At 44.4% G+C, this 18,166-nt stretch overlaps 1 protein-coding gene across 4 annotated transcripts in view; it reads left to right on the top strand.

Annotated features, from left to right (window-relative positions):
- The window catches only part of BCL2 (BCL2 apoptosis regulator), a 127,186-nt gene that overhangs the window by 107,805 nt on the left and 1,215 nt on the right, over window positions 1-18,166 (top strand). The window contains exon 2 of one of the 4 annotated variants that reach the window (XR_010306174.1): window positions 12,027-13,429. The exons of 2 other annotated variants lie outside the window; for them this stretch is intronic. Coding sequence is in view for 1 of the 2 variants with exons in the window: in XM_064160855.1 (XP_064016925.1) it covers window positions 12,027-12,161 (135 nt within the window). In the remaining variant the exon portion in view is untranslated. Of the gene's footprint in view, window positions 1-12,026; window positions 16,961-18,166 lie in introns of those variants that run through there. One more of the 4 variants, XM_064160855.1, reaches the window with a different exon arrangement.

Below are 18,166 nucleotides of genomic sequence, written 5' to 3'. Positions count from 1 at the left end.
AGAGGCTTGCATGCACCAGATAGGAAGGGGGACATTTGCAGCTCACTCCATTAGGCTGCCTAACTGCCAGGACATGTCTGCCTCCCCTACAGCTAACGCTGACACACAGCACCTGGTGGAGCGCAGTGCTCAAGGGCTGACTTAGGAAATGGCAAGAGAAAGCAATAACCAAAACCTGCTGCCTCTTCTCTGCCTCCAATAATGCTTTTACAGGTGAGCATAAATGGTTTGAGCTGCTAATGAGGCTGCTAATGAGGCTGCCAAAGAAAACACCTGCAAATTCATGTTTTCCAGGTGGCTGCTTGTGGAAGCGTAACTGTCCACTGAAGTCTACAGCATGGGCTTCCTTTTGCACTTACTGTTTACACTGCAGGTTTACGGTGAGGTTACTTTATCATGCTAGCTGTGTTGTCTCTTTGCTGCTGTAAAGCAGCTGAATGTCACGAGATTTAGGGGAAGAAAAAAGAGTCTGCTTCAAGCCACGTGAGGAACAGGTGGCACTTCTGCCCAAGGTGCTGGGAGCTGTGCCTGACCTGTCACCGCCGAAACGCCAAGGAGCACCCAGGCTGTCGCTCGAGCAAAACATCACTCTTGCTCAATGCCAAGCCTGAGTTAGTCAAGCCAAAGGGATTTGGATCAGAACTGAGTGTTGAGACAACAAATATGGGACGGAGTGTTTCCCTTAGGGATCTTAAAACAAGCAGAAAAATGCATGACTGGTCCCTTGTGGTTCAGTCAGTGGGACAACCTGCTTAGACTGGTTTGATTCCGCCCTTCTCGCTCACACACACACTCTGCTTTTCTGGCTGCGGCTGCCCTGAGCCAGGCCCTCCTCACCAGGCTGACAGCCTCTGTCTGGCTTTCGCCTCTCTGCCTCCACTTGTACCCGCTCCTTGCGCCTGGCACAGCTGGGCGCACTTGCTGAATAAAACCCTCCCTGGCCTTGACGACAGGCGCTGCGCTACAGCACTTCCAGCCTTGCTACAAGCAGCTACTTTCGGTTCCCATTTCTCAGGCGGTTTGTGTGACTTAACTCCTTCATGGCAGCCTGAGAGCTGACGCGGCTGCTGGAGCAGGCAGGGAACATAAGGGCGCATGTGTTCACGCTTCCTTCTGCTGCCAGCCCACTGCTGCAGCCAGGGCTCTGGGGGCCTTTAAATCAGTAGGCTATTTCCAGTAAGGGCACTCATATAGAAAGTAAATTACGAGCAAGACAGAGACTTTAGACAAGATTTTGAGAGAAACAAGCCTGCATTGTCATTCAGACCACTTTTGTTATTACTGGCAAAGAAAGCCAATAGCATCCTGGCTTGGATTAGAAATGCTGGGTCTAGCAGGAGTAGGGAGGTGATTGTCCCCTTGTACTTGGTTCTGGTGAGGCCACCACTCAGGTGTTGTGTTGAGCTTATTACAGGAGGGATGTTGAGGTGCTGGAGTGAGTGCAGAGGAGGGCAACAAAGCTGGGGAAGGGCCTGGAAAACAAATCTTATGAGGAGCAACTGAAGGAGCTGAGGCTGGTTAGTTTGAAAAAGAGGAGGCTGGGGGGAGGCCTCATTGCTGTCTACAGCTACCTGAAAGGACATTGTAGAGAGACTGTTGCTGGTCTCTTCTCACAGGTAATTAGTGATAGAACAAGAAGGAATGGCCTCAAGATGCCACTGGTAGGTTTAGACTAGATTTTAGGAAACATTTTTTTCCCAGCAAGAGTGGTCAGGCATTGGAATGTGCTGCTCTGGGAGGTCCCCAACCCTGGATGTGTTTAAAAGTCATTTGGATGTGGTGCTTAGGGACATGGTTTAGGCTGCACCTTGTAGAGAAGGGTTATCAGTTGGCCCTGGTGATCCTGAAGGTCTTTTCCAACCTGAATGTTTCTATGACTCTGTGATGCTTTCATTTTAAAGTCATCCTAAATATTTGATAGGGATCTTAATGCATTCTAGGCTCTTTCCAGAAGATGCATGTGTAAGAGTGAAGTTACAGGACGAGGTATATCCCCCTAGCAACTCTGTGACACCTTTTCTCTCCTCCAAAGTCATCCAAAAATCCACATATGGGTGTTTGCCAAATATACTGTTGTATGTGAATGCAAACTCTCTAGAACAAGTTTGATAAATCTGAGTAGATGGAAAAGGAGGTGACCTAAGACCGAGTGCAACTGAGATCTGTGGAAGATGTGTGCAGGGCCACGTTAGTTTTCTAGGTACAAGTTAATACAAGTACCATTTGTAGCACTTAACCTAAGACAAGAACCCTCAGAAAACTAAGAATGCTCAGTATTTGTAGTACTTTAAGGCGTACTGGAATGTTCTAGTATGAGAAATTGGTACTTTCCTGAAAGTTCAGTGCAGAATCTAAGTAAATTGGATCATTGGTTGTGAAAGAATAACAATGATAAGAGTCTATGTCAGTAATTGGTTTGTAAGAGGGATAAAAAGCCAACGTATAAACAATTCATAGAATCTTGGAGTCAGCTAGGTTGGAAGAGACCTCCAAGATCATCCAGTCCAACCTAGCACCCAGCCCTGCCCAATCAGCTACACCATGGCATTAAGTGCCTCATCCAGGCTTTTCTTCAACATCTCCAGGGATGGTGACTCCACCACCTCCCTGGGCATCCCATTCCAATGGCAAATCACTCTCTCTGTCAAGAACTTCCTCCTGATATCCAGCCTATACCTCCCCTGGCACAACTTGAGACTGTGTCCCTTCATTCTGTTGCTGGTTGCCTGGGAGAAGAGACCAACCCCCACCTGGCTACAGCCTCCCTTCAGGTAGTTGTAGACAGCAATTCATTCCTCTTAGCAAACCAATGACTGGTAGACACTCTGACATTGTTATTCTTCTACATCCAGTGATCTAATTTAGTTAGATTCTGCACTGAACTTTCAAGGAAGTACCAATTTTCCCTTGTATTCCAGTAAGCCTTAAACTACCACAGTATTGATGCAAAAAACCAGCAAATTAGTTGAATGGATTATCAACCCATGAAGGTTATGGAAATAGAACAGTGGAAGATTCAGCAGAGCAGCTTTGATGATGCGGTTAGAATGTGGAGGATTTTGTATAGGAGCCCTTCTTGCCTTCTTTCTTTCATGAACACTAACATTCGTAGAGGTGTTCAAGAAAAGACTGGATGAGGCACTTAGTGCCATGGTCTAGTTGACTGGATAGGGCTGGGGGATAGGTTGGACTGGATGATCTTGGAGGTCTCTTCCAACCTGGTTGATTCTATGATTCTATGGAACACCAGGTTGGAAGAGACCTCAAGGATCATCTAGTCCAACCTAGACAGTTGGGTAAGAATAGAGTTTAAATGAGATGGCCCAGCACCCTAGTCAAGCTGGGCCTTGAAACTGTCTGATGTAGGGAAAATCCATCACCTCCCCTGGGAGTTTATTCCATCGTCTAATAGTTCAAATATCGCTCCCTCAAAATATTAACAGTTAGCAGCTATAGTGACATTATGGCTGTTCTGCTGATGCCAGAAATACCTCATTTTAGTGTGGGCCTTTCCAGGAATAAGAAAGCCAGGCGGCAGCCTCCACTAGGTCTGGTCTTTTGCATACTGCAGAGCCACATATAACTGAATTAAGTACAGACGCCAAGACCAAATTACTGCAACTTTTCTCGTGCTGACTTGGTTTAACAAGAATGCAGCCTAGACTGAACACGGCATGGGTTTCCATGCAGGCTGAATTGCCAGCACCTTACAAATCCTGTGTTTAGAAAGGTGCCTTGACCATTTCCCAAAGCCAGGGCTTGTCCTTCCTCTCACAGAGGTCCAGAGGAGTTATACTCTGGGAGGATGGACAGAAGGAATAATCATCCTCATCACTAGAACCACCCACATTTATATATTTCTAGGCATATGCATCAGTTTTCATGAACAAACCTAACCACAATGAATTCTTGCTTCTTAGATGTCTCTGCCTGACTGCCATATTTAGTCAGTCTCATACAAATACTATTTCCACTGATTTCTGTTCACATTCACTTCAAGACTAGAATCTGCAAGATAATCCCTTAGAATCACAGGCTTACATTACACAAAGAGATAGCAAAGACAAAGAACAAAGAACTTTGGCAAGACCACTGTGCTAAGAACAAGTTTTCTCCAATCAGAAACCTCAGATATCACTGAAGAAACAAAAGTGTGTACAGCCAGCAATCTACACATCAGATGACAGAATCACAGAACCTTAGAGGTTGGAAGGGGCTTCCAGAGATTATCGAGGCCAACCCCCCTGCCAAGACAGGATCCCCTAGGGTAGGATAGAGTAAAGAGACTCCACAACCTCTTTGGGCAGCCAGTGCCAGTGCTCTGTCACCCTCACTGTAAGGAAGTTTCTCCTCATGTTGAAGAGAAACACTTCTGTGTTCCAGTTTGTAGCTGTTGCTCCTTGTCTTATTGCTGCTGACCACCGAAAAGAGATTGGTCCCATCCACTTGACAGCCACCCCTCAGATATTTGTACTCATGGACAAGATCTCCTCTCAGTCTTCTCCTCTCCAGACTAAACAGCCCCAGATGCAGACCTAAGGATACTGCAGAAACAAAGAATTCAAAATAGATCCATTTCTACTACAGGGAAAAGTGAGGAGAGAAAAGAAAAATCTGGATGGAGCTTTGAAGTGACTGCCTGGGCAAGTCCTGCGCCCGTGGTCCGCACTGACACTTTCCTTTCCTTCCCATTGTAATTCAATAACGTGCATCTTGCTGGACTGCCAGCACCCTGGCACCCCCAGACATGAAAGATGCCAGTCACTTTAAAGATACTGCCCTCACAAAATGGCATCCCTTGGCACAGTGCAGTTGGGATCTGAGCTGTCCCTATTTGCATGTGTTCACAACTCAGCCCCACGTAAAAACCCCATAAACTCTCTGGGAAAACAACAACTGCAGATTTGTCTAATTTTTGTGTTCCAAGAACTTTTCTTGTTAGCTTCAAGATGACATTTTAATGAGGTTTCACTGCATAGAAGGCATGGGACAGTTTAATCAGCTCTGTCTGTTCTCTCCCTCCCCAAAGTCTTTCTGAAATAAGTTACCATTTGAGAACAAATTATTTACATGTTTACATTGTTGGAGTCCTGATGGACAGCAAGTTCTGCGTGGGCCAGCAATGTGCCCTTGTACCCCAGAACCAATGGCATCCTGGGGTGCATCAGGAAAAGTGGGTCCAACAGGTCTAGGGAGATTCTTTTCCCCCACTACTCTGCCCTGGGGAGACCACACCTGGAATCCTGTGTCCAGTTTGGGGCTCCCCAAGTCAAGACAGAGAGGAACCTGCTGGAAAGAGTCCATCAGAAAGCCACAAGGTTGAATGGGGGACATGAGCATCTACTCTATGGAGAGAGACTGAGAAACCTGGGGCTGTTTAGTCTGGAGAACACTGAGAGGAGATCTGATCAATGTGTACAAGTATCTGAGGGGTGGGTGTCAATGTGGTGTACAGTAATAAGCGAAGCAGCAATGGCTACAAACTGGAACATAGAAGGTTTCACCTCAACATGAGGAGAAGCTTCTTTACAGTGAGAGTGACAGAGCACTGGAACAGGCTGCCCAGAGAGGTTGTGGAGTCTCCTCTGGAGACTTTCAAAAGCTGCCTGGATGAATTCCTGTGCAAACTACCCTAGGGGACCCTGCCTTGGCAAGGGGGTTGGACTCAATGATCTCTGGAGGTCCCTTCCAACCTCTGAAGTTCTGTAATTCTGTGATTGTTTGTGTGGAGTCAGGGGCGAGGGAAGTCATTCAGCTGCTAAGTACTGGCATCAGAGCTTATGCCATTCCCTCTCATTCCACATTATGTGGAAGTGCTGCCTCATCCAGACCTGTGCAAGCGTCTTCAAAGCTAGCATGTGTGTGCTTGTTTGTTTGTTTGCTTCGCAGTCAGAGGGAGGGCAGCATAAAGTAGCCAGAAGGTAATTCCCGTTCAGTAAAATGGAAGTCTCCCTAGCTCTTCATTCAATGCAGCGTGGCTCAAGAGGATATCCTGCCAATCCAGTGATAACGAGGGAAATAAAGTCACTTCCTCACCAGCTGTTTGATTCAGGTAGAAAAAGGAAGCCTTTACTTCCTCATGTTTGCTCTCCCCACTGCCCTCTCAGTCAGAAATGCCAGGCCCTCCTCCCTCCGTATTTTCAGCAAGGAGCCATCAGATCCATAATGCTTCCCTGTGGGTACTTCTCTGCAGTCAAGGAGCTATGTCTTGCCTCTCAGGAGCGAAGGCTGAGCTGCAAGAGGACTGAGACTAAACAAAGTCAGCTCTGTGTAATTAAAGATGCCGTTTGTTTCTTGGACCAGAGCTGCTGAATTTGGGCCAGTGGAAGATCAGGGCAGGGTGCTCTGGATGCTTTAAGACTGCCCTGGCGTAGTGCACTATTTCACCTCTTAATCCTCTGAAGGTGCCAAACTCATTTTTGCCCTGGGCTTCTTTCAAATTCCAGCCAGGAACTCCAGCCAGTACCACCCTGTGTCCTCCCTGCATTTAGTTTAGCAGGCCAGAGAGGAGCAGGGAGTGCCCTCAGGGCAATCTTCCTGGCCTCTGCCAGTCAAGCCCAAGTAAGTTGAGGCAGGCATCTCCAATGCTTTGGTGCTAGTTGTTAAGGCAGAGCATCTTTCCCTTCTCCACTGCCACCTTTCAAGCTTCACAGAAAGAGTCAACATGAAACTGCATGGGCAATCAGCAGGGAACTGATCTGATTTAATAAAAGCTTCTTAAGAAATTACTTTTTAAAGACCTTACAGAGCTGAAGGAAGAGATCTTTGCCATATGATTTCTAACTATCCTAGTGTAATTTCACATCCAAGATTCAACTTCCCATCCAATTTTTCACATCAAGGCCTGCAAACATTTCCTTTCCAATTGGGTAAGGCTTCCAGAAAGGTTGACCAAGAGAGAAATTGGCCCAGGCTGTTTGCCAAGGGGTCCCTTGCTTGCATTTCAAAGAGTGCTTCTCAGAGGACATCAAGTGTTTCAAGCAGTTTTCCTAATCTTATTTTTCCTCCAGACTGTCTTATTTTAAACTGAACCATTTCAACTGAACCAAAAATCTAGTGACAAACACATGGGTTTAGAGAGGGAGACAAACCTTATGAAACAGTTGAGATTCTGTTTCAGGTTCTCTGCTGAAATAGTTTTCAGCAACAGGGCACAGTTCCCTCCCCCCTCCTCCTTGTTTTAGGGCATAAAATGGACGTGTTTATTTAAAACAGGTTTGAAACTTAAACAAATAGTGACAGGCTGTTCAAACAAGCTTCGGAAATAGGCCTAATCAGGATGTTTGAGAAGGGGAGGGGGAACAATCATAAAGAGCTACTTGTAATACATAGTGTGGACACCATTAAGTTGGATTCATGTTATTGTCTTAATATTCTACTGCCTGCTCTGCATTTTTTGGTAGCATTCCTCTTTGGAGCCATAGGTTAAGCTGTGCTTTTGCCTTGTCTCCAGGCTTTACTGTAACTTTTCATTCATCTTCATGCCCAATACCAGAAGCTCTACTGAATTATTAGAAATGTTCTCCCAGACAAAGCTGGGATACTGTGTCTAAGTGGGGACAGAAGTGAGGCAAAAAACACACTGTTTTTTGATGTTCATGCAGTTTTTTGATGTTCATCAGCTGCTGTGAACAGACAGAACTGAGACCTTCCCCATGGAAAGAAACCATGAAAACCTTAATGTTAAAACCTTTTCACATGCCTTGCAGTTTCATGGGTTTGGGGTTTTGTTGTTTGTTTGGTTTTAATTTCCTCTCTTTTCTATCTCTAATAATACTACCAATTGTTGAACTTCACCCTTGTATTTTAAAAAGGCCTGGTCTCCAACTCCCTGTGCAGACAGAGCTCCCGTGGAAGTCACTGAGTCTGCACTGGTGACAACAGGATTTAGCCCAGTTTGTAATATTTTAGGATATTAAGTTACTTCATAGCCTTAAGGAGAAATAAAAGCAGCTTTACAAAGAGCTACACAGCAAACTGACTCTGCTTTTTCATCTCTGCAACAGCACGGCAGAAAATTAAGGCCAGAGTTTGCAAATGTCTATTTCACAAACCAATCAGCTAAGCAAAAGTTGCCAAATCTTTTCCAGAATGAAGAATTTGCACTAAAACTCTACCCCCAAAAGATTAAGCTTGGAAATCCAAGTCTGAAAATGATAGCCTGGAGGAACAAGCACTGAGAAATAGCCGGAGGCACAGATATATTTTCAGGTCAGATCTGCTGGCCAGAGTCTATAGTTATTCTCTTACAGACCCATACCTACTGGCACCCATTCTTACCCACAGTATGCCCCAAGATGATTAACGTGATAGCACATTTTGGAATGAAATCCCTATCATTTATTTCTTTGAACCTCGGCGTCTGGTGAACAGCAGTCCGAATGGCAAAACATTTAAAAACCTCACACGCCCTCCTGTGGTCAACCCACGAATGCTCTTCTGAGGGGAGCTGGAGATGGCTAAGGATGGAAGCTCATTTAACTACGTCTTTCAAAGAAAATTAACCTGCCTGGAAGACTTAGCGTAATAATAGAGACCCTTCTCTCCTTCATTCCTTCTGTAAACCATAACATATGTGCATTTGTAGAAGGAATTGTAGAATCATAGAATCAACCAGGTTGGAAGAGACCTCCAAGATCATCCAGTCCAACCTAGCACCCAGCCCTAGCCAATCAACTAGACCTTGGCACTAAGTGCCTCATCCAGTCTTTGCTTGAACACCTCCAGGGATGGCAACTCCACCACCTCCCTGGGTGCCCATTCCAATGCCAATCACTCTCTCTGTGAGAACTTCCTCCTAACATCCAGCCTGGACCTCCCCCAGCACAACTTGAGACTGTGTCCCCTTGTTCTGTTGTTGGGTGCCTGGGAGAAGAGACCAACCTCTACCTGGCTACAGCCTCCCTTCAAGTAGTTGTAGACATCAATGAGGTCAGCCCTAAGCCTCCTCCTCTCCAGGCTAAACAACCCCAGCTCCCTCAGCCTCTCCTCATAGGGCTGTGTTCCAGGCTTCTCACCAGCTTCATTGTCCTTCTCTGGATACATTCCAGATCTCCAAGATCATCCAGTCCAACCTATCACCCAGCCCTATCCAATCTACTAGACCGTGGCACTAAGTGCCTCATACAGCCTTTTTTTGAACACCACTAGTGATAGCTGCTGATTGGATGTGGCACCATTCACCACCACTCTCTGGGCCCACCCCTCAAGCCAGTTCTTGACCTATATCAGAGTGAATCTGTCCAAGCCACGAGCTGCCAGCTTTGCAAGGAGCTTGTTGTGGGAGACAGTGTCAAAGGCTTTGCTGAAGTCCAGGTAGACTACATCCACAGACTTCCCCACATTCACCAGGCAGGTAACTTGATCATAAAAGGAGATCAGGTTGGTCAGGCAGGACCTGCCCTTCCTTAAACCCATGCTGGCTGGGCCTGATCCCCTAGGCCATCCTGTAGTGCTCTGTGATGGCGCTCAAGAGCACAGTATCACAAAATGTTAGAGGTAGGAAAGGACCTCCTGAGATCAAGTTTGCACAGGAATTCATCCAGGTGGGTTTTGAAAGTCTCCAGAGGACACTCCACAACCTCTCTGGGCAGGCTGTTCCAGTGCTCTGTCACTCTCACTGTAAAGTTTCTCCTCATGTTGAGGTGAAACCTTCTGTGGTCCGGTTTGTAGCCATTGCTCCTTCACTTATTACTGTACACCACCAAAAGCACATTGACACCCACCTCTCAGATACTTGTACACATGGATCAGATCTCCTCTCAGTCTTCTCTTCTTCAGACTAAACAGCCCCAGGGGTCTCAGTCTGTCTTCATAGGGGAGATGCTCAAGTCCCCCATTCATCCTTGTGGCTTTCTAATGGACTCTTTCCAGCAGCTTCCTCTCTGTCTTGAACTGGGGAGCCCCAAACTGGATACAATATTCCAGGTGTGGTCTCCCCAGGGTAGTGTAGTGAGGGAGAAGAACCTCCCTGGACCTGCTGGACACACTTTTCTTGACGCACCCAAGGATACCATTGGCTCTCTTGGCTGCAAGGGCACATTGCTGGCCCATGCAGAGCTTGCTGTCCACCAGGACTCCAAGGTCTTTCTCCATGGCGCTGTTTTCCAGGGAGGTTACCTCCTAGCACAGTAACATTATAAACCAGCTAAAGGCACTGTAATGTAAAAAGAAAATGAAATTCTGCTAAAAGTGGGAAGTCTAGAATAATACAGGGAGAGACAGAACCCCCCACATTGGGTAGATGTTTCACAAGTTATCTCGATAGCTTGGGAGCAGACTTCAACTGGTTACAAGGAGTCACCCTAAAATGATGCAATCAGTTGTGTTAGATTTTTAGAGCCATTTAGCTTGGGCATTTTTACTGCTTTCATGCCATACAGTGTGACTTATCTGTCTCTCAGGAATGGTCTGAAGCTTCATGTTTGTTAGGAGGTACAGCTGTACGTGCTGATCAGCAGCCCCATCAAACCTCTTTGTTATTTATGAGTCACAAAGCCTTTTTATTTGCTACTTAACAGCCTGTCCATTTGGTGTCTACCTGCACCTCCAGACTTTCCTTGGGCACTTTTACAAAGCTGCTCTCCAGACACAGATCACTGCAGCTCTGAGGAGAAACTTTGGGTAGTTTGGGCTGGGCTGAGGGAGAGAACTCCCCTTACGCCTCCCGGTGACTTGTGGACAGCCATGAGAAATGGCACCCCTGTGTGCTTCCCCTCGTCTTCTGGCTGACCACCTTGGTTGTAGGACGGGAGGCAAGTCAGACAACAGGATGGCATGGCCAGACAGCTCTTTTTTATGCAGAGCTATCAGATCATCTGGTTAACCCAATGGGTCATACAGCCAGTTCACTGACACATCCAAGGCATCACCTGCTTTGGTGACGAAAGGCATCAAAGATGTAATACCCCTAAAGCTTCAGTTTACATAGAAGAAATACCTGTGGCTACCACATGTAGCCTTCTGAAGCCACACCAATGGAACCAGATAAATACTGCCTTACCTTCAGCAAAATCAAACAGGATTAGAGATGTCCCAAGTCTAGTGGAAATGAAGAGTGTGGAGAATGAATGTTCCATTTACCTGCTTCGTCTGTACATACCACATTCAGGAGCCAAAACAGCGGCAGTCATATATCAATATTCTGAACCTCTATTTGCTGTTAGTTTGGGGGTGCCTAGAGCAGAAGTCAGGACTATAAATAATTCCAGGAGTATTTGTAAGGAAATAGTCAGGAGAACTTTGTGCTAAGCACTGCACAAACCCCACAACAGCTCCCAAAGCACCATGTTTATGGTAATGTCCTCTAGTGGCCAAGAAGGCAGTGCCACTCTGGGGTGTATTAGAAGGACTGTGGTTAGTATATTGAGAGAGGTTCTCCTTCCCCTCTACCCTACTCTGCTCTGGTGAGATCACGTCTGGAATACACTGTCCAGTTCTGGGCCCCTCAGTTCAAGAAGGACATAGAACTGCTGGAGAGAGTCCAGCACAGAGCCACGAAAATTATCCCTTATGAGGAGAGACTAAGGGAGCTGGGGCTCTGCTGCTTGGAGAGGAGGAGACTGAGAAGTGACCTCATTCATACTTACAAATATGTGAAAAGTGAGTGCCAAGAGGATGGAGCCAGCTGCTTGGTGATGCCCAATGACAGGACAAGAGGCAGTGGGTGGAAGTTGAGGCATAGGAAGTTTCATGTAAACATGAGGAGGATTTTTTTTCCCCATGAGAGTGACAGAACACTGGAACAAGCTGCTCAGAGGGGTTGTGGAGTCTCCCTCTCTGGAGATATTCAAGACTCACCTGGATGCGTTCCTGTGCAATCCTCTCTAGGTGATCCTGCTCTGGCATGGGGCTTTGGACTGGAGGATCTTTCAGGGTCACCTTCCAGCTCCTGACCTTCTGTGACTGATTTGTGGAGGGGGTTTCGTGCTGGTGTGATTGCTGGATGACCACTGAGAGCAAAGGAGTCGCCCTCTCTGTCTGAAGAAGCTGCTGCTATTCTGATACTCCGTTATTCTCCTTTCTAGGATGCCTTCGTGGAGTTGTACGGCAACAGTATGAGGCCTTTGTTCGATTTCTCCTGGATCTCACTGAAGACCATCCTGAGTCTGGTTCTGGTGGGAGCTTGCATCACTCTTGGCGCTTACCTTGGACATAAGTAGAGCCAGCCGGTTTATCGTGGATTACAAAAGCCCTTCAAAATAACAAAATAACCTTCTTTTTTCTTTTCTGTAGCACAATGATATTTTATGGGCAAAACAACTTCCCAGCTAAAGATTAAATCAGCTATTACTGCCAAAGGAAATACCATTTATTTTTACACTGCAGGAAAATTATTTATTAAAAGATATTTACATGTTAACCTGCTATTTTCAGAAACTCTGCAAGTTGTATTCTGTCACCACATCGTGTTGTTATTCTTAACTTTAATGAGCCCCAAAGTCTTGTAGGCTGTTTTCTTTTTCAAATCGATGCAGCTGGCTGGATTATTTTATCTCTGAAGAGCAAATAAACTGACAAAGACCTACCTGCTTACACTTACAGGGCAGTTACTTGAGCTGCTGAAGGCTGCGTAATTGTATTGATTTTCCTTGCATTTTTCCAGATGGCTGGGAGGGAGCTGAAAGACAAGGTCAGCATGGACAAAGTTCTTATTCTGTCCTGCTGGCAAGAACTGGTGGGGTATATGATTCAACATGGTACATACATGGAGTCAAGATGGCAACTTCTTGAAGGACACCTGAGTCTGCCTACAAGAGAACAGATGGAAATATGATTGCCTATGCCTTGTAAACATGCGTTTTCAAGTTATCAGTTGTGCCATCACATCATAATCACCATTTCCTAATCCATGTCAAAGCAAATGCTTTCTAAAATTTAATTATTTTTTTATTTTAACAGAAGTGTGAATTTAAATCTTTGGGGCTTGCAGGAAATTGCCATTCCAATTATTTCCTCAGAAGTAAAACTTTTTTTTGTATGGCTACTGACACAGAAACATCAGGAGACCTTAAGTGCCTGCTTCAACAGAGCAGAGCTGGAGTCTGAAGACCTGACCTGTGTCCCACTCGAGTGGGCTCATATCTGCAACTAATCCTGTTTACTTACTGAGTTCCTCTAGGGGTTTGAAACCAATTAGATGCAGTCTCTAAATCCCTGAAAGTTGAAAAAAGATCTTAATTTTATTTGGCAAGAAGCAGACCTCAGCTGAGTTACAGATTAGCTCTGACTATCCTTGTTTATCAAACTGTGCACCAAAAGCAAGTTCATTTTCACGACAGGAAACGAAAGTGAGCTTTATCCTCCTGCCCTCATCCTCAAAATTATTTCATGTTAATAATGTCCTAAGACTGTCTGCAGAAGAAAAGATGATGAAGAAACTCCAAATCCTCTCTCTGGACAGAGACTGTCTGACACCTCAATCGCGCAGGTACTGTCATTTTGAGCGAATATAGGGTGCAGGAAAAGGGAGGGGAGGGTGAAGTTATTTGCTCATATTGCAAAATGCAATTCAAGTGACATTAACACAGAGTACTCCATATACTGAGTACATTCTACAAGCAGACCTGTGATCTGAAACCAGATGCATCACCGCATTTTAAAGTGGGGCTTTCCATGCACTTGGACAGGGCCAGAAGTCCCAAAGATGTCAAAAAGTCCAAAGGGTTTCCCATGGGCTGCTCTGAGGCATGGAAGTGTCTAGCTTCAAATGTTTAGCTCAAGCACTCCTATTTTTTTTTCTATGAAACTTTTGAAATCTGGGATTTGTGGGTAAACGGACATCCAGACATAACAAGAAAAGGTTGCAAACCTCTGGACCCTACAATACCTAAAGAAGTGCTCTAAGGGTAAAAAAAAAAAACAAAAATAGAGTGAATAAACTGTGGATCCAACCTCATGATTTCAGTCAAATAACTTTGTGGCATTATATGCAAAATATGTCCATTAACTTGGGAATGTAATATGTTCAATGTTAAGGCTGTAGTGGATGTTGTGTCTTCAAAGCTGCTTTTTGTTTTGTTTCGTCGTTTGGTTGGATTTTGGGGGTTTTTGTTTGGTTTTGGTTTCGTTTAAGAGTTGTACATCTCAGCTTTTTTACTGCTATCTAGTTACGGCACCTACACTTTGTATGAGCGAAGATGGAGCGAGCTTCAAGTTCCAAAGGTTGAAAATTGCTTTGCATTTTCTAGAAACATAGAAAGGAAATATTTCTAAGAACTCAAAAAAAAAAAAAAAAAGTGACCTATGCTTCAGGAAAGAAAGGTGAAAAATCCCACCATCAAAATAACAAAAAGGCACTTGTAGTCTTTTCAGAGTGCTTCTGGCAGAAGTGGGCGTGCTCATGTAGGGTTCCTCTGAAAATGATTTTAAGTGGGAGCAAAGGAATATTGTGAATTGAATGTGGGCTTTTGTGGGTTTCTTTTTTTCAGCTTCCAAGCTGAATTTGTCTGTAGCCAATTTCACAACTGGAGTCAGCTGGTATCAAGCTAATGTTTTATTTCACCATCTAGTCTTCATTTCGGTTGTGCCCATATGCCCATTAAAGTTCCTGAGCTATTAGACCTCGAATTGTTTCAATAGTGTTTATTTTGTTAAAGGTTTACATTGTCAAAAGTAGTAAGAGAGTACCTATCAATTCCAGTGCTGCTATACTACCATTAGAATTTGAATGGGGTTTATTTTTTAATACCTTTCAATGGCAAAAGTTTGGGGGTTTTTTGGTGTCTTTGGTTTAGTTGTTTGGGTTTTTTTTTTTTAAAGCTGCTTTAGAAATAATATGAAGAATACACGTGATACACAGTTAAATAAAGACTGAGGATTTTGTGTTCTGATGTGTCTACTCACTGGACTTCCCAGTGTAATTAATACCAGGCAAAAAGAAGAGTCATGCTGACTGTTGGTGAGTTTATTTTATTAAAGAGCTAATGAAGCTTTCCCATCCTGACTGCAGAATAGTACAGTATTGTGGCTGCATTAGGAATAATGATAGTTAATAATACATTTATTAAGAAACATATTAGAAATATTGAATGTATATAAAAGCTTGAACTTCCTTAATAAAATCCTCTCCTTTTCCTCTTGCATTTCTTTTGCAATAATTCCTGTCCTTCCTGTTGTTCATTACACTTCCACATAAAATCATAAGATTTTTTTTCCCCCACATATGCTTTATAGACTTTGATGCTCCCAGACTGGCTCAGTGAAACTCCATCCCCTGTCACTACGTATGCACACACAGCTGACCACTCCCAACATACTCAAGCTGTAAAAGCAAACGATGAAAAAAAAGAAAAGAGAGGAACACTTCTTAAGTTGGTTAGGTGTGGAAGGTCAGAGGACAAAGAAGGAGGAGGTCAAGAAGTAGAAAACAAACAGACCACTGAAATATCTCCTTGGTTAAAAATGGCTGCTACTTGGAATTTGTTCATCTCTCATCCTTTGCCTTAAAAAAAGATGATAGAAGGGCAAAGGAAAACATTACATACTCCCTCAAATTGTTCTGCACTGTAAAACTTTGTTAATTCTGAAGTCAATCTTTTGCAAAGCAGGAAATCTGGAGGAGTTTAAGATGAATAGTTCATTTTGCTGCATTCAGTTTATTTGATGTTAGTTCTTTTTCATTCCACTTAATTAAGAAAATAATGAAAATATTTGGCTTCTTAAAACAAAAAAGACCAAAGATCATCTGTAAGATTGCCTAAGGTTTGTAAGAGATCAGTAACTTAGGAACAGGTTGAAAAGGAATTAAGAAACTCTGTAAGTTAGGTACTCTGAAATCAGAGCTAACAGTTCTCAGTAGAACAAGCACTGGATCCACCAAAGGAGTAGGTGGGGCTGGGGAAGCAAGACAATAGAGAGATAAAAAAGGGGGCTGGAAGATGTGGAGAATGACAACAGTAGGTAAGAGAAATCTAGTTTCGTTTGATGCAGCTCACCATGGTGGCTGGAAAATAACTTAATTAATGTGTGCACTACGTGACTAAAATGATTTAAAATTGCCAATTACAAAATAATTTGTGAGTTCCTATAAAATCATCCAATTACTAGAAAAGCTACATGTGACTGGGGTAGGCTTGCACTAATAAGGAGAAATGATGGGGAGTGGGGGGGAAAGAAATATACCTGAAACCAGATGTGCAAAGAAAATACAAAGGTGATGCAGTTCACAGAACGTAGACCCAGTACCCTCAATCCTTGTGTGTGTGCAGTGTCCCTAGCTGAGGGGAGTCAGCTACACCCAAGGCCTGCCTGCTTTGACCCTGAAGCATGACACTGCTTAGCTGTGCACCTGCACTCCGCAAGCCTCAAAGTCCTGTTCTTTAAAGCTATTCTGAAGTAGCACAGTTAAAGCCTATCTCCTTTCATCCTCTCTCTGTCTTTAAACAAGCTAGCAAAATGATTTCAGTTGTATTAAGAGTTTACAGCTCAGTACTATATGAATAATCTTTTGATTTATGAGTATAAACAATTATTTCTCGTTGCAAATCCTGAGCTTTGTTTTTCATTCCTATCCCTCTTAAAACCAAGGCAAAAATAAAAGGAAGATAAAAAAAGCTACTTTTAATCTCTGTTTGGTTTAAACCATACTCCTATATTAAGTGAATGCAGCTTCGTCACACAGTGAAATCTTGTTTCAAAAAGTTACACAGCATTAAGAATTTCACATAAAAAGTGTATTTTTTTATAATTTAAATAGAAATTTTTTTTCCTTTTTTTTTTTTTTTTCCTTCTGAATATTTGAATTTTAATTATCACCAGCGTAAATGTACATAAGCAGATAGCCTTTATCCAGTACTTTTGGTTGATGTATGTATGGTATTGTAGTTTGTCAGTTTATCATCATTTAATATGGTTACGTTGTTCTCTGTCTTTACAAAATGTTATAAGAACATGCTGCCATTAAACTTTCCGTGTCTGTCTAGTTAATATCGTGAAGAATAATAAAGCACACTGTGAGTTACTTGGTTTGCATTTGCATTCTTTAGGATTTGCTGGTTAAACAAACAACAGAGCAAAACCTACTCGGATGTTTTGAGTGTAATCCCATAAATGAGGTACGAATCACAGAATCAAGCAGGTTGGAAGGGACCTTTGTCCAGGCCAACCTAGCACCCAGCCCTATCCAGTCAACTAGACCATGGCACTAAGTGCCTCAGCCAGGCTTTTCTTGAAATCATAGACTCAGAGTTGGAAGGGACCACAAGGATCAGCTAGTTCCAACCCCCCTGCCATAGGCAGGGACACCCTACCCTAGATCAGGCTGGCCACAGCCTCATCCAGCCTGGCCTTAAGCACCTCCAGGGACAGGACCTCAACCACCTCCCTGGGCAACCCAGTCCAGGCTCTCACCACTCTCACGCTGAACAACTTCCTCCTCACATCCAGCCTGAATCTCGCGTTTTGCCAGCCTTCCTCAAAGCCCTCTGTGCATCGAGATGCAATTACCCAGGTTTGATAAGATGAGCTGCTGGTGTGTGAAATGTGGTCCACAGGTGTGTCTCTGTCCTGGGCTGAGCTGGGACAGAATGTATTTTACCCCCCAGTGTAAAATAAACCCACTGGCACAGAATTGGCGGTTAAACATTGCTTACCAAAGGAAACAAAAAGGACAAGAGGTAGCAGGGCACAAAATATGTCTATGTATCTGTCCCCCTGATGCTAGGCCCCAATAGGCCTGTCTTAGACCTTGTGGGCCCTCCAACAAGAGAGGCCTCAGCTACGCAGTAAGGAGTATCTTGCCAGCCAGGCCTCGTTCCCACACAAACCAGAGCAGTATCGGCAGCCACAGGCTCAGAGCAGAGCTTATGGCTAGATCCGGTCTGCCTCTTCTATAGGGACATGCAGGGTATGGGATGGAATAACAAATAATGATGTCCTGTGTCCTCCCTCTGGGACAGACTGTCAGCCCCTTGGGGTCTGTCTGGGATGGAATAACAAATGACCATGTCCTGGGTCCTCCCTCTGGGACAGACTGTCAGCCCCTTGGGGTCTGTCTGGGATGGAATAACAAATGACCATGTCCTGGGTCCTCCCTCTGGGACAGACTGTCAGCCCCTTGGGGTCTATCTGGTCCTCTGGAGATATTTATCTTTATGGTAGGACAGTCCTAAACCTACACCAGTCACACACTTTGGGAGCTAAGGACAATGGCACCCATTCTGCTGTC

The sequence above is a fragment of the Pogoniulus pusillus genome, chromosome 21 (assembly GCF_015220805.1).
Source record: "Pogoniulus pusillus isolate bPogPus1 chromosome 21, bPogPus1.pri, whole genome shotgun sequence".
In the NCBI taxonomy this organism is placed as follows: Eukaryota; Metazoa; Chordata; class Aves; order Piciformes; family Lybiidae; genus Pogoniulus; species Pogoniulus pusillus.
This window is presented reverse-complemented; position numbering and strand designations above follow the sequence as displayed.